The sequence below is a fragment of the Scyliorhinus canicula genome, chromosome 9 (genome assembly GCF_902713615.1).
Source record: "Scyliorhinus canicula chromosome 9, sScyCan1.1, whole genome shotgun sequence".
NCBI classification, from domain to species: Eukaryota; Metazoa; Chordata; class Chondrichthyes; order Carcharhiniformes; family Scyliorhinidae; genus Scyliorhinus; species Scyliorhinus canicula.
The window spans coordinates 126979124-126993779 of record NC_052154.1 but is presented as its reverse complement, the minus strand read 5'-3'; the positions used below and the strand labels follow the sequence as shown (position 1 = coordinate 126993779).

Genomic DNA, 14656 nt, shown 5'->3' with positions numbered 1-14656 from the left:
TTTATTCAGAGGAATTTCAGTCTTCGATCCAGAAACAAAGAGCCCAATCTCTCTGGTGAACAAAAAGGTTCAACTTGATGTTTTAATTCGCTTCATGGTTGTATTTCGTCGAACTGAGCAGGAAAAGACTCCCTCCAGTATTAACCATCCATCCTGACCATGGACAAACTCCTATTAAACCAAATTGAGCTGATTCCTTACCTGTTGTAAGAGAGACAGTGGTTGGATCTGATGATGTATTATCTGCTGTCAATGTGAACACACTGAAATTGTAATTAGTCCCAGCATTCAGTTGTGCCACTGTAACAGTCTCAAGAGCAACAATGATATTGGAAGTTGGATCGCCATTCGTCTGCACCCTGTATCTGTACTCAGACTTATGGTCTAACGGACGGGCCCAGCTCAGAGTAATTGAAGAGGTGTTGCGATTCACAAGGGTTAAGTTGACCACAGCATTTGGTTCTGCAAATAATAATGAGATGTTGAGAATAACATTAACCTCATGCCACCTCTGGCTCCCCTCCTGTCGATGATCCGTGATATCTTCAGCAGACCCAATCCATTTTCCTCCGTTTCCGGTCCACTAAACCAGACTGGCAATCGCAACCATCTCATCAATGAACTAGCTTCTTGCTGAAGATCCTATAAAATGATTCAAACATGCTGAACTGTCCTATCAAATCCCTGAGCATTCTTGCCTCAGTACCAATAAATCCCCGTGGTCAATGTTATTCCACACACCAAAAAGCAAAATGAAATGTCACCATGATTCATTAATGTCAAACTCCAATCTTGGCTTTCATTTTGACAACTTTGATACCCAACAACTCAACAAGCCAACATTTTGGTTCCACACAATAGATGGTTCCTCACATCCCATCTTTGTCATCTTAGATTTGTGCTCGACAGCAGACACCACAGCAAATATACGTGCAGCGCCTTCCATGTCAAAAATGATCAATATGCCAAGGGATCCAATGGTGTTTTGATGAGAAAATAACCACAGTTTCACTGCCAACTAGTTACCATGATGTGATGGAGCTATTAAAATCAGGAAGCCATTGATAATTTCTTCTGGTAAACCTTCTGAGCCCCAACAAATGGGAATATCGAGCCATGTGGCCAGAGTCACTGTACTGGTAAAGATGCTCAACTTAAAACGAACATACAAGGGTTCAAAACTGACCATGGCAACCTTTACATTTAATTTTTAAAATCTGGAATTCAATCTATTCTCAAGAATAGCAAGGATCAAGCTATCACCAATGTTGCAAAATCCTGTTCACTAACAACATTCAGGGAAGATAATATGCTTCCCTTACATGATGAGGCCTGCCCTGCATGTGATTCCTGACCACAGCAATGTGCTTCACTCTTGACCTCTCTCTGAAATATTCTAACATAAACTGCAGAAGCTGAAGACCCACAGCCAACCAGTAATCTTCTCGAGGTCAATTAGGAACGGACAACAAATGCTGGACTTTCCAGTGATGCTCACAACTCATGAAAGAATATTTAAAAGAAAAATACATCTCAAACAGTAAATATGCTGATCAATACAGCACAGGTTTCTCCTTCCGCAGTTTTACTCCACATTTCCTCCACCACTATGCTCAGAGAGACGACTAGCAAGGCATAACTGCAAATTTGAACCCTTGCGAGACACAAGTACAGATTGTATCCAGAGGAATTTCAATCTTCATTCCAGAGAAAAAAAGAGCACAATCTCTCTGGTGAACAAGAAGGTTCAACTTATCCTCTTCATGGTTGGCATTTTGTCGAACTGAGGAGGAAAGTACTCCATCCTGACCATGGGCAAACTTCTATTAAACCAAATTAAGCTGATTCCTTACCTGTTGTAAGAGAGACAGTGGTTGGATCTGATGATGTATTGTCTGCTGTCAATGTGAACACACTGAAATTGTAATTGGTCCCAGCATTCAGCTGTGCCACTGTACCAGTCTCAAGAGCAACAATGATATTTGAAGTTGGATCGCCATTCGTCTGCACCCTGTATCTGTACTCAGACTTATGGTCTAACGGACGGGCCCAGCTCAGAGTAATTGAAGAGGTGTTGCGATTCACAAGGGTTAAGTTGGCCACAGCATTTGGTTCTGCAAATAATAATGAGATGTTGAGAATAACATTAACCTCACACTGCCTCCTGCTCCCCTCTTGTCGATGATCCGTGAAATCTTCAGCAGACCCAATCCATTTTTCTCCGTTTCTTGTCCACTAACCCAGACTGGCAACCGCAACCATCTCATCAATGAACTGACAAAACTATAAAATGAGACAATCATGCTGAACCGTCCTATCAAATCCCTGTGCACTCTTGTCTCCATACCAATTAATCACCATGGTCAATGTTATTCCACACACCAAAAAGACGAACGAGATGTCACTAAGATTAATTCATGTCCATCTCCGGTCTTGGCTTTCATTTTGACAACTTTGATACCCAATTGCTCAACAAGCCACATTTTGGTTCCACACAAAAGTTTGTTCTTCACATCCCATCATCGTCATCTTCGATCTGTGCATGATGGCTAGCACCACAGCAAAGATACGTGCAGTGTCTTCCATGTCAAAACAGATCAATATGCCAAGTGAACCAATGGTGATTTGATGAGAAAGCAATCACAGTTTCACCACCAACTAGTTACCATGATGTGATGGAGCTATTACAATCAGGACGCCATTGATAATTTCTCCCAGTAAACCCCAACAAATGGGGATGTCGCATCAAATGGACAGACTCACTCTAGTGGAAGTAAGGGGCCCCAAGTCAAAACAAGGGTACAAGGGTTCAAAACTGGCCATGTCAACAGGCAAAGTTCACATAAAATTTTTAAAATCTGGAATTATCTCTATTCTCAGGAGTAGTGTGAGGAAGGAGCTGTGCTCTGAAAGCTAGTTATTCGAAAAAACCATGTTGGACTTTAACCTTGTGTTGTAAGAATTCATACAGGAGTAGTAAGCATCAAGCTATCATTAATGTTGCAAAATACTGTTAACTGACAGATTTAGGCAAAGTAATATGCTTCCCATACCTGATGTGGTCTGCCCCACATGTGAGATCTGACCACAGCAATATTCTTCACTCTTGACCTCTCTCTGAAATGGCTTAACAACCTAGTCAATTGTACAACATGCATTAGAGAAATGCAAAGTCTGAACACATAAACTGCAGAAGCTGAAGACCCACAGCCAACCAGTAATCTTCTCGAGGTCAATTAGGAACGGACAACAAATGCTGGACTTTCCAGTGATGCTCACAACTCATGAAAGAATATTTAAAAGAAAAATACATCTCAATCAGTAAATATGCTGATCAATACAGCACAGGTTTCTCCTTCCGCAGTTTTACTCCACATTTCCTCCACCACTATGCTCAGAGAGACGACTAGCAAGGCATAACTGCAAATTTGAACCCTTGTAAGACACCAGTACAGATTTTATTCAGAGGAATTTCAGTCTTCGATCCAGAAACAAAGAGCACAATCTCTCTGGTGAACAAAAAGGTTCAACTTGACGTTTTAATTCGCTTCATGGCTGTATTTCGTCGAACTGAGCAGGAAAAGACTCCCTCCAGTATTAACCATCCATCCTGACCATGGACAAACTCCTATTAAACCAAATTGAGCCGATTCCTTACCTGTTGTAAGAGAGACAGTGGTTGGATCTGATGATGTATTGTCTGCTGTCAATGTGAACACACTGAAATTGTAATTGGTCCCAGCATTCAGCTGTGCCACTGTAACAGTCTCAAGAGCAACAATGATATTTGAAGTTGGATCACCATTCGTCTGCACCCTGTATCTGTACTCAGACCTATGGTCTAACGGACGGGCCCAGCTCAGAGTAATTGAAGAGGTGTTGCGATTCACAAGGGTTAAGTTGGCCACAGCATTTGGTTCTGCAAATAATAATATGTTGAGAATAACATTAACCTCACACTGCCTCCTGCTCCCCTCCTGTCGATGATCCGTGATATCTTCAGCAGACCCAATCCATTTTTCTCCGTTTCCTGTCCACTAAACCAGACTGGCAATCGCAACCATCTCATCAATGAACTAGCTTCTTGCTGAAGATCCTATAAAATGATTCAAACATGCTGAACTGTCCTATCAAATCCCTGAGCATTCTTGCCTCAGTACCAATAAATCACCGTGGTCAATGTTATTCCACACACCAAAAAGCCAATGTCACCATGATTCATTAATGTCAAACTCCAATCTTGGCTTTCATTTTGACAACTTTGATACCCAATAACTCAACAAGCCAACATTTTGGGTCCACACATAAGTTGGTTCCTCACATCCCATCTTCGTCATCTTAGATTTCTGCTCGACAGCAGACACCACAGCAAATATACGTGCAGCGCCTTCCATGTCAAAAATGATCAATATGCCAAGGGATCCAATGGTGTTTTGATGAGAAAATAACCACAGTTTCACTGCCAACTAGTTACCATGATGTGATGGAGCTATTAAAATCAGGAAACCATTGATAATTTCTTCTGGTATACCTTCTGAGCCCCAACAAATGGGAATATCGAGCCATGTGGCCAGAGTCACTGTACTGGTAAAGATGCTCAACTTAAAACGAACATACAAGGGTTCAAAACTGACCATGGCAACCTTTACATTTAATTTTTAAAATCTGGAATTCAATCTATTCTCAAGAATAGCAAGGATCAAGCTATCACCAATGTTGCAAAATCCTGTTCACTAACAACATTCAGGGAAGATAATATGCTTCCCTTACATGATGAGGTCTGCCCTGCATGTGATTCCTGACCACAGCAATGTGCTTCACTCTTGACCTCTCTCTGAAATATTCTAACATAAACTGCAGAAGCTGAAGACCCACAGCCAACCAGTAATCTTCTCGAGGTCAATTAGGAACGGACAACAAATGCTGGACTTTCCAGTGATGCTCACAACTCATGAAAGAATATTTAAAAGAAAAATACATCTCAATCAGTAAATATGCTAATCAATACAGCACAGGTTTCTCCTTCCGCAGTTTTACACCACATTTCCTCCACCACTATGCTCAGAGAGACGACTAGCAAGGCATAACTGCAAATTTGAACCCTTGCGAGACACAAGTACAGATTGTATCCAGAGGAATTTCAATCTTCATTCCAGAAAAAAAAGAGCACAATCTCTCTGGTGAACAAGAAGGTTCAACTTATCCTCTTCATGGTTGGCATTTTGTCGAACTGAGGAGGAAAGTACTCCATCCTGACCATGGGCAAACTTCTATTAAACCAAATTAAGCTGATTCCTTACCTGTTGTAAGAGAGACAGTGGTTGGATCTGATGATGTATTGTCTGCTGTCAATGTGAACACACTGAAATTGTAATTGGTTCCAGCGTTCAGCTGTACCACTGTACCAGTCTCAAGAGCAACAATGATATTTGAAGTTGGATCGCCATTCGTCTGCACCCTGTATCTGTACTCAGACCTATGGTCTAACGGACGGGCCCAGCTCAGAGTAATTGAAGAGGTGTTTCGATTCACAAGGGTTAAGTTGGCCACAGCATTTGGTTCTGCAAATAATAATGAGATGTTGAGAATAACATTAACCTCACACTGCCTCCTGCTCCCCTCTTGTCGATGATCCGTGAAATCTTCAGCAGACCCAATCCATTTTTCTCCGTTTCTTGTCCACTAACCCAGACTGGCAACCGCAACCATCTCATCAATGAACTGACAAAACTATAAAATGAGACAATCATGCTGAACCGTCCTATCAAATCCCTGTGCACTCTTGTCTCCATACCAATTAATCACCATGGTCAATGTTATTCCACACACCAAAAAGACGAACGAGATGTCACTAAGATTAATTCATGTCCATCTCCGGTCTTGGCTTTCATTTTGACAACTTTGATACCCAATTGCTCAACAAGCCACATTTTGGTTCCACACAAAAGTTTGTTCTTCACATCCCATCATCGTCATCTTCGATCTGTGCATGATGGCTAGCACCACAGCAAAGATACGTGCAGTGTCTTCCATGTCAAAACAGATCAATATGCCAAGTGAACCAATGGTGATTTGATGAGAAAGCAATCACAGTTTCACCACCAACTAGTTACCATGATGTGATGGAGCTATTACAATCAGGACGCCATTGATAATTTCTCCCAGTAAACCCCAACAAATGGGGATGTCGCATCAAATGGACAGACTCACTCAAGTGGAAGTAAGGGGCCCCAAGTCAAAACAAGGGTACAAGGGTTCAAAACTGGCCATGTCAACAGGCAAAGTTCACATAAAATTTTTAAAATCTGGAATTATCTCTATTCTCAGGAGTAGTGTGAGGAAGGAGCTGTGCTCTGAAAGCTAGTTATTCGAAAAAACCATGTTGGACTTTAACCTTGTGTTGTAAGAATTCATACAGGAGTAGTAAGCATCAAGCTATCATTAATGTTGCAAAATACTGTTAACTGACAGATTTAGGCAAAGTAATATGCTTCCCATACCTGATGTGGTCTGCCCCACATGTGAGATCTGACCACAGCAATATTCTTCACTCTTGACCTCTCTCTGAAATGGCTTAACAACCTAGTCAATTGTACAACATGCATTAGAGAAATGCAAAGTCTGAACACATAAACTGCAGAAGCTGAAGACCCACAGCCAACCAGTAATCTTCTCGAGGTCAATTAGGAACGGACAACAAATGCTGGACTTTCCAGTGATGCTCACAACTCATGAAAGAATATTTAAAAGAAAAATACATCTCAATCAGTAAAAATGCTGATCAATACAGCACAGGTTTCTCCTTCCGCAGTTTTACTCCACATTTCCTCCACCACTATGCTCAGAGAGACGACTAGCAAGGCATAACTGCAAATTTGAACCCTTGTAAGACACCAGTACAGATTTTATTCAGAGGAATTTCAGTCTTCAATCCAGAAACAAAGAGCACAATCTCTCTGGTGAACAAAAAGGTTCAACTTGACGTTTTAATTCGCTTCATGGCTGTATTTCGTCGAACTGAGCAGGAAAAGACTCCCTCCAGTATTAACCATCCATCCTGACCATGGACAAACTCCTATTAAACCAAATTGAGCCGATTCCTTACCTGTTGTAAGAGAGACAGTGGTTGGATCTGATGATGTATTGTCTGCTGTCAATGTGAACACACTGAAATTGTAATTGGTCCCAGCATTCAGCTGTGCCACTGTAACAGTCTCAAGAGCAACAATGATATTGGAAGTTGGATCGCCATTCGTCTGCACCCTGTATCTGTACTCAGACCTATGGTCTAACGGACGGGCCCAGCTCAGAGTAATTGAAGAGGTGTTGCGATTCACAAGGGTTAAGTTGGCCACAGCATTTGGTTCTGCAAATAATAATGAGATGTTGAGAATAACATTAACCTCGCACTGCCTCCTGCTCCCCTCCTGTCGATGATCCGTGATATCTTCAGCAGACCCAATCCATTTTTCTCCGTTTCCTGTCCACTAAACCAGACTGGCAATCGCAACCATCTCATCAATGAACTAGCTTCTTGCTGAAGATCCTATAAAATGATTCAAACATGCTGAACTGTCCTATCAAATCCCTGAGCATTCTTGCCTCAGTACCAATAAATCACCGTGGTCAATGTTATTCCACACACCAAAAAGCCAATGTCACCATGATTCATTAATGTCAAACTCCAATCTTGGCTTTCATTTTGACAACTTTGATACCCAATAACTCAACAAGCCAACATTTTGGGTCCACACATAAGTTGGTTCCTCACATCCCATCTTCGTCATCTTAGATTTCTGCTCGACAGCAGACACCACAGCAAATATACGTGCAGCGCCTTCCATGTCAAAAATGATCAATATGCCAAGGGATCCAATGGTGTTTTGATGAGAAAATAACCACAGTTTCACTGCCAACTAGTTACCATGATGTGATGGAGCTATTAAAATCAGGAAGCCATTGATAATTTCTTCTGGTAAACCTTCTGAGCCCCAACAAATGGGAATGTCGAGCCATGTGGCCAGAGTCACTGTACTGGTAAAGATGCTCAACTTAAAACGAACATACAAGGGTTCAAAACTGACCATGGCAACCTTTACATTTAATTTTTAAAATCTGGAATTCAATCTATTCTCAAGAATAGCAAGGATCAAGCTATCACCAATGTTGCAAAATCCTGTTCACTAACAGCATTCAGGGAAGATAATATGCTTCCCTTACATGATGAGGCCTGCCCTGCATGTGATTCCTGACCACAGCAATGTGCTTCACTCTTGACCTCTCTCTGAAATATTCTAACATAAACTGCAGAAGCTGAAGACCCACAGCCAACCAGTAATCTTCTCGAGGTCAATTAGGAACGGACAACAAATGCTGGACTTTCCAGTGATGCTCACAACTCATGAAAGAATATTTAAAAGAAAAATACATCTCAATCAGTAAAAATGCTGATCAATACAGCACGGGTTTCTCCTTCCGCAGTTTTACTCCACATTTCCTCCACCACTATGCTCAGAGAGACGACTAGCAAGGCATAACTGCAAATTTGAACCCTTGTAAGACACCAGTACAGATTTTATTCAGAGGAATTTCAGTCTTCGATCCAGAAACAAAGAGCACAATCTCTCTGGTGAACAAAAAGGTTCAACTTGACGTTTTAATTCGCTTCATGGCTGTATTTCGTCGAACTGAGCAGGAAAAGACTCCCTCCAGTATTAACCATCCATCCTGACCATGGACAAACTCCTATTAAACCAAATTGAGCCGATTCCTTACCTGTTGTAAGAGAGACAGTGGTTGGATCTGATGATGTATTGTCTGCTGTCAATGTGAACACACTGAAATTGTAATTGGTCCCAGCATTCAGCTGTGCCACTGTAACAGTCTCAAGAGCAACAATGATATTGGAAGTTGGATCGCCATTCGTCTGCACCCTGTATCTGTACTCAGACCTATGGTCTAACGGACGGGCCCAGCTCAGAGTAATTGAAGAGGTGTTGCGATTCACAAGGGTTAAGTTGGCCACAGCATTTGGTTCTGCAAATAATAATGAGATGTTGAGAATAACATTAACCTCACACTGCCTCCTGCTCCCCTCCTGTCGATGATCCGTGATATCTTCAGCAGACCCAATCCATTTTTCTCCGTTTCCTGTCCACTAAACCAGACTGGCAATCGCAACCATCTCATCAATGAACTAGCTTCTTGCTGAAGATCCTATAAAATGATTCAAACATGCTGAACTGTCCTATCAAATCCCTGAGCATTCTTGCCTCAGTACCAATAAATCACCGTGGTCAATGTTATTCCACACACCAAAAAGCCAATGTCACCATGATTCATTAATGTCAAACTCCAATCTTGGCTTTCATTTTGACAACTTTGATACCCAATAACTCAACAAGCCAACATTTTGGGTCCACACATAAGTTGGTTCCTCACATCCCATCTTCGTCATCTTAGATTTCTGCTCGACAGCAGACACCACAGCAAATATACGTGCAGCGCCTTCCATGTCAAAAATGATCAATATGCCAAGGGATCCAATGGTGTTTTGATGAGAAAATAACCACAGTTTCACTGCCAACTAGTTACCATGATGTGATGGAGCTATTAAAATCAGGAAGCCATTGATAATTTCTTCTGGTAAACCTTCTGAGCCCCAACAAATGGGAATGTCGAGCCATGTGGCCAGAGTCACTGTACTGGTAAAGATGCTCAACTTAAAATGAAGAGACAAGGGTTCAAAACTGACCATGGCAACTGGCAAACTTTACATTTAATTTTTAAAATCTGGAATTAAATCTATTCTCAAGAATAGCAAGGATCAAGCTATCACCAATGTTGCAAAATCCTGTTCACTAACAACATTCAGGGAAGATAATATGCTTCCCTTACATGATGAGGCCTGCCCTGCATGTGATTCCTGACCACAGCAATGTGCTTCACTCTTGACCTCTCTCTGAAATAGCCTAACATAAACTGCAGAAGCTGAAGACCCACAGCCAACCAGTAATCTTCTCGAGGTCAATTAGGAACGGACAACAAATGCTGGACTTTCCAGTGATGCTCACAACTCATGAAAGAATATTTAAAAGAAAAATACATCTCAATCAGTAAAAATGCTGATCAATACAGCACAGGTTTCTCCTTCCGCAGTTTTACTCCACATTTCCTCCACCACTATGCTCAGAGAGACGACTAGCAAGGCATAACTGCAAATTTGAACCCTTGTAAGACACCAGTACAGATTTTATTCAGAGGAATTTCAGTCTTCGATCCAGAAACAAAGAGCACAATCTCTCTGGTGAACAAGAAGGTTCAACTTATCCTCTTCATGGTTGGCATTTTGTCGAACTGAGGAGGAAAGTACTCCATCCTGATCATGGGCAAACTTCTATTAAACCAAATTAAGCTGATTCCTTACCTGTTGTAAGAGCGACAGTGGTTGGATCTGATGATGTATTGTCTGCTGTCAATGTGAACACACTGAAATTGTAATTGGTCCCAGCATTCAGCTGTACCACTGTACCAGTCTCAAGAGCAACAATGATATTTGAAGTTGGATCGCCATTCGTCTGCACCCTGTATCTGTACTCAGACTTATGGTCTAACGGACGGGCCCAGCTCAGAGTAATTGAAGAGGTGTTGCGATTCACAAGGGTTAAGTTGGCCACAGCATTTGGTTCTGCAAATAATAATGAGATGTTGAGAATAACATTAACCTCACACTCCTCCTGCTCCTCTCCGGTCGATGATCCGTGATATCTTCAGCAGACGCAACGCATTTCACTCCTTTTCCTGTCCACGAACCCAGACTGACAATTGCAACAATCTCATCAATGAACTAGCTTCTTGGAGAAGATCCTATAAAATGATGCAAACATGATGAACCTAACATCACTGGGCAGGCTTGCCTCAGTACTAATCAATCATAATGGTCAATATTATTCCGCAAACTGAAATGATGAACGAGTTGTCACCTTGGTTAATTCATGTCCAACTCCGGCCTTGGCTTTCATTTTGACAGTACCTATCCATTTAACTCCCATTCCTTTCCAATGTCCTGGATCGCAATCACAGGCATCTAACCTACCTTGAGAAGATTTCTTTGAAATTCTGTAATTGCATCGTACTTCCTATCAAACTCCTTTGTGCATTTACCTAACTACTCTTTAATCATCATCTTCCATGCTCCTCCACAACCCAATAAAGGTGAACAAGCTTGGTTATTTCATTTCCAATCCACGTCTTGAATTCAATACTTTTTGATCTCATTTCGAGATGCCACTGTCTCTGTTGCCCGACAACCCAATAACTGAAGGTACCCAGCATATTGTTTGCACACAAGAGCACAGTTATCACATCCCATCTGTGCCATCTCCATTTTCACTTCAACTGTTGAAATCTTGGCAAAATTATGTGCAGTGCCTTCCGTGCCAATGAATCAAATGATACACTGCTAAGAAATCAACCAAGCATTTCACCAACCTGTTAACTTCTAAAGTGCAATGTAGTTATTGCAAACATGGAACCAATAATTATGTCTTGTAATACATCGTCTAGTCCCCCAACAAATGCCAAATAACCATTCAGTGGTGTCTAACAGAATTCACCAACGTTACTACCAATATCAATCTTGCATCTGCCATTAACCCTTTAATCTTTGAAGACATTCCAGCCAGGTGAATTTTCTTATTTCATTGGGTGTATCCATTCATGCACAGTCAGATAGAGACCCCAGAAAGACTTGTGAATGCTCTTTTAACCACAGCTTCAACCTTCACAGCACCAGGAACCACGTGGTTGCCAACACGGTGTACATGGCCCAAGGTTCTAAGTTAATTATTGTGGAGATTGTCCATTCAATAAAAGAATTCTCATTGGAAGAACCAATCACGTTGTATGAAGTGTCAATGACGCTTGTAGGTTTCCTGAAGCTCAGCGAGATTGAACTGTTAATAAAGCTCATCACTGTAATAACTCCAGACTCGGAAGGAACTGGGAGAGAAAAGTTTCCCACAAAAAATCTGGTAACAAACTAAATGCCTCAAATTGTGAGTTTTTAAAAATAAATTTAGAGCGCCCAATTCTTTATTTTCCACTTAAGGAACAATGTAGCGTGGCCAATTCACCTACCATGCACATCTTTGGGTTGTAGGGTCAGACCCACGCAGACACGGGCAGAATGTGCAAACTCCACGCGGACAGTGACTCGGGGCCGGGATCGAACCAGGATCCTCTGCGCCGTGAGGCAGTATTGCTAACCACTGCACTACCATGCCACCCTAACTCAAATTGTGAGTTTATACTCAAATAATTGTATCCAGTTGACAAAAGGCTGTTTAGCACAGGGCTAAATCGCTGGCTTTGAAAGCAGACCAAGGCAGGCCAGCAGCACGGTTCAATTCCCATACCAGCCTCCCCGAACAGGCGCCGGAATGTGGCGACTAGGGGATTTTCACAGTAACTTCATTTGAAGCCTATTCATGACAATAAGCAAATTTCATTTCATTTTCAAATGAAGAAGAAACAATTTGCTGATCCTGGAGATGTAAATAGCCATAGGAGTAGGGAATAACGATGTAATGTGAGCAAAAACACAAGCTTTTATTCCTTTGACCATATACATCAATCAACAGCTACTCAAATTCCTGCAAAGTGCTGTGCCAACCACGTCCAAAGCATTGTGCAAGACGGACACAAATGTCAAGACCTGATGTTTCTCAGTTCACATAAGTCACATATGCACACGCACACCACCTTTATCAATTAACCAATTGTACACACACAAGACTGTTTTTTCCCAATTATCTTTCCGTTATAGACCCTCTCTGCATCCCAATTCTTTACAGCGAAAATTGGCAAACCGGAAAGAAAGGTGTTTGACAAGGGTAAATCAAACCTGATTGATTTACTTTTCCACAGTACTATATATCCATTGTGCATTACAGGGTCTAACTGTGGTTTAGATTAATTCTGTGACTCTTTGAGGATTCCCTTTACACAATGACCTCACAAGCCTGGGACAAATATAACTTTAAACCATTTCCAGCTCCTAACACAGACTGTTTCTCATACAAGCTCAATCTCCATTCTAGAAAACTTGGGCGTCAAATGCCATTGGTTCAAAATAGGTTTCAACTTGGATGTTTTCATTCCGTTCATGGTTACTGTTTTGTTGGACTGAGGAAGAAAGACTCCCTCAAGTATTACCCATCCATCATGATCAGAGGATTCCTTATTAAACCAGATTTCGAATTCAGCTGCTTCCTTACTTGTGGTAAAAGAGACTGGTTGGGTCTGCTGATATATTATCTGTTGCCAGTGTGAACACACTGAAATTGTAATTGGTCCCAAGGGTTCAGTTATGCCACTGCAATAGACTTATTAGCAGTGCTGATCAGAACTCAGCATGGTAGAAGTGTCATAGCTGTCACTCCCACCCTCCACCAGCACAGATACCCGCACCTTAGTGGACCATATTACTATGTAGGCCTTTGAGTCACTTACTGATGAGCACCTCACGGCTGATGATCCCCAGCAGGCGGAGGCAGTGACATCCCAGGGATCCAGCACTTTGGAGGAGTGGAGGCCAGGACTCAGTTCAGCCCCTGTCTGCTCATGTGCTGCTGGATTCAGTTTCCCCCCGGCTGCGGGAGGTACAAAGTAAGGGATATCAGCATCCCTCCTCGGATTGAAAGGCCGACTGTGTGGGATTCTGTCCAAGGAGATGGTGCCGGCATGCCGAGGCAACCAAGCTAACAATCCAAGGGTGGCATCCGCAGTGGAGCTCTTCGCACATGACGTCCACTCCATGATTCAGGGCATGCACTCCAGGGCATCAACTCACGGTGAAGGCATTTTAAAACTGAGCCACAGCATAACAGTTGGCGGAACCTTCCGATATTTTGGCTAAGTGGCAGTTTCAGCAAGAAAACCAGAGAATATCCCTCCCTTGGCGGCCGTCTCGGCCCAATTTCTGGATCTCACTCCAGCTGGTCCTCTATTCTATGGAGGAGCCCAAGGGCCTGGGGACCTCCACAGGGAGGAGGACCATCTGGTACATACCCACCAAGGAGACCCTGGGGGTGTCATGGCCATCTGATTCCCCACTTCCTGTAACCGACACTTCCAGCCCTGCACACCACGGAGGATGACATACAACACTCGTGTTGCACGAAGGCAGGCTGGAACCTCAAGGTCCTGGCCCTCCATGGGATGGCTGCCAAGTTAATCTCAGACAACAGGACATGGCAGACAGCAGGGCTCCATCACCTCAGCAGTAGACCCTTTGGAAACATCTTGATGTATTGGTAGGGTTAGGATGGAAAATAAATTGTCAGAGCATGGTGATGGGTGATGTTAGACACAGTAGGAATTCTATAAGATAGTGAACACTGATGTAACCACCATTCTATAAATTAAAAATCAGATTATGTATTCCCTTAGTGCCTCCCTGCTCTCAGGGAAGGCAGTGGCATAGTGGTATACGGGAGGCTGTGGCGTAGTGGCATTGTTGCTGGACTAATAATTCAGAGACCCAGAGTCATGCTCTAGGGACCCAGAATCAAATCCCACCATGGTCGATGGTAAAATTTGAATTTAATAATAATCTGGAATTAAAAGTCTAAAGGTGACTCTGAAACCATTGTCG

At 42.4% G+C, this 14656-nt stretch overlaps 1 protein-coding gene across 1 annotated transcript in view; it reads right to left on the bottom strand.

Annotated features, from left to right (window-relative positions):
- Nucleotides 1-14656, bottom strand: part of LOC119970936 (receptor-type tyrosine-protein phosphatase beta-like) — a 244018-nt gene that overhangs the window by 152508 nt on the left and 76854 nt on the right. Inside the window, exons 4-10 of the mRNA XM_038806046.1 lie at nt 10427-10687; nt 8776-9036; nt 7106-7366; nt 5301-5561; nt 3659-3919; nt 1854-2114; nt 202-462 (exon numbers count right to left, since the gene is read on the bottom strand). Coding sequence (XP_038661974.1) covers nt 202-462; nt 1854-2114; nt 3659-3919; nt 5301-5561; nt 7106-7366; nt 8776-9036; nt 10427-10687 — 1827 coding nt within the window. The remainder of the gene's footprint in view (nt 1-201; nt 463-1853; nt 2115-3658; nt 3920-5300; nt 5562-7105; nt 7367-8775; nt 9037-10426; nt 10688-14656) is intronic.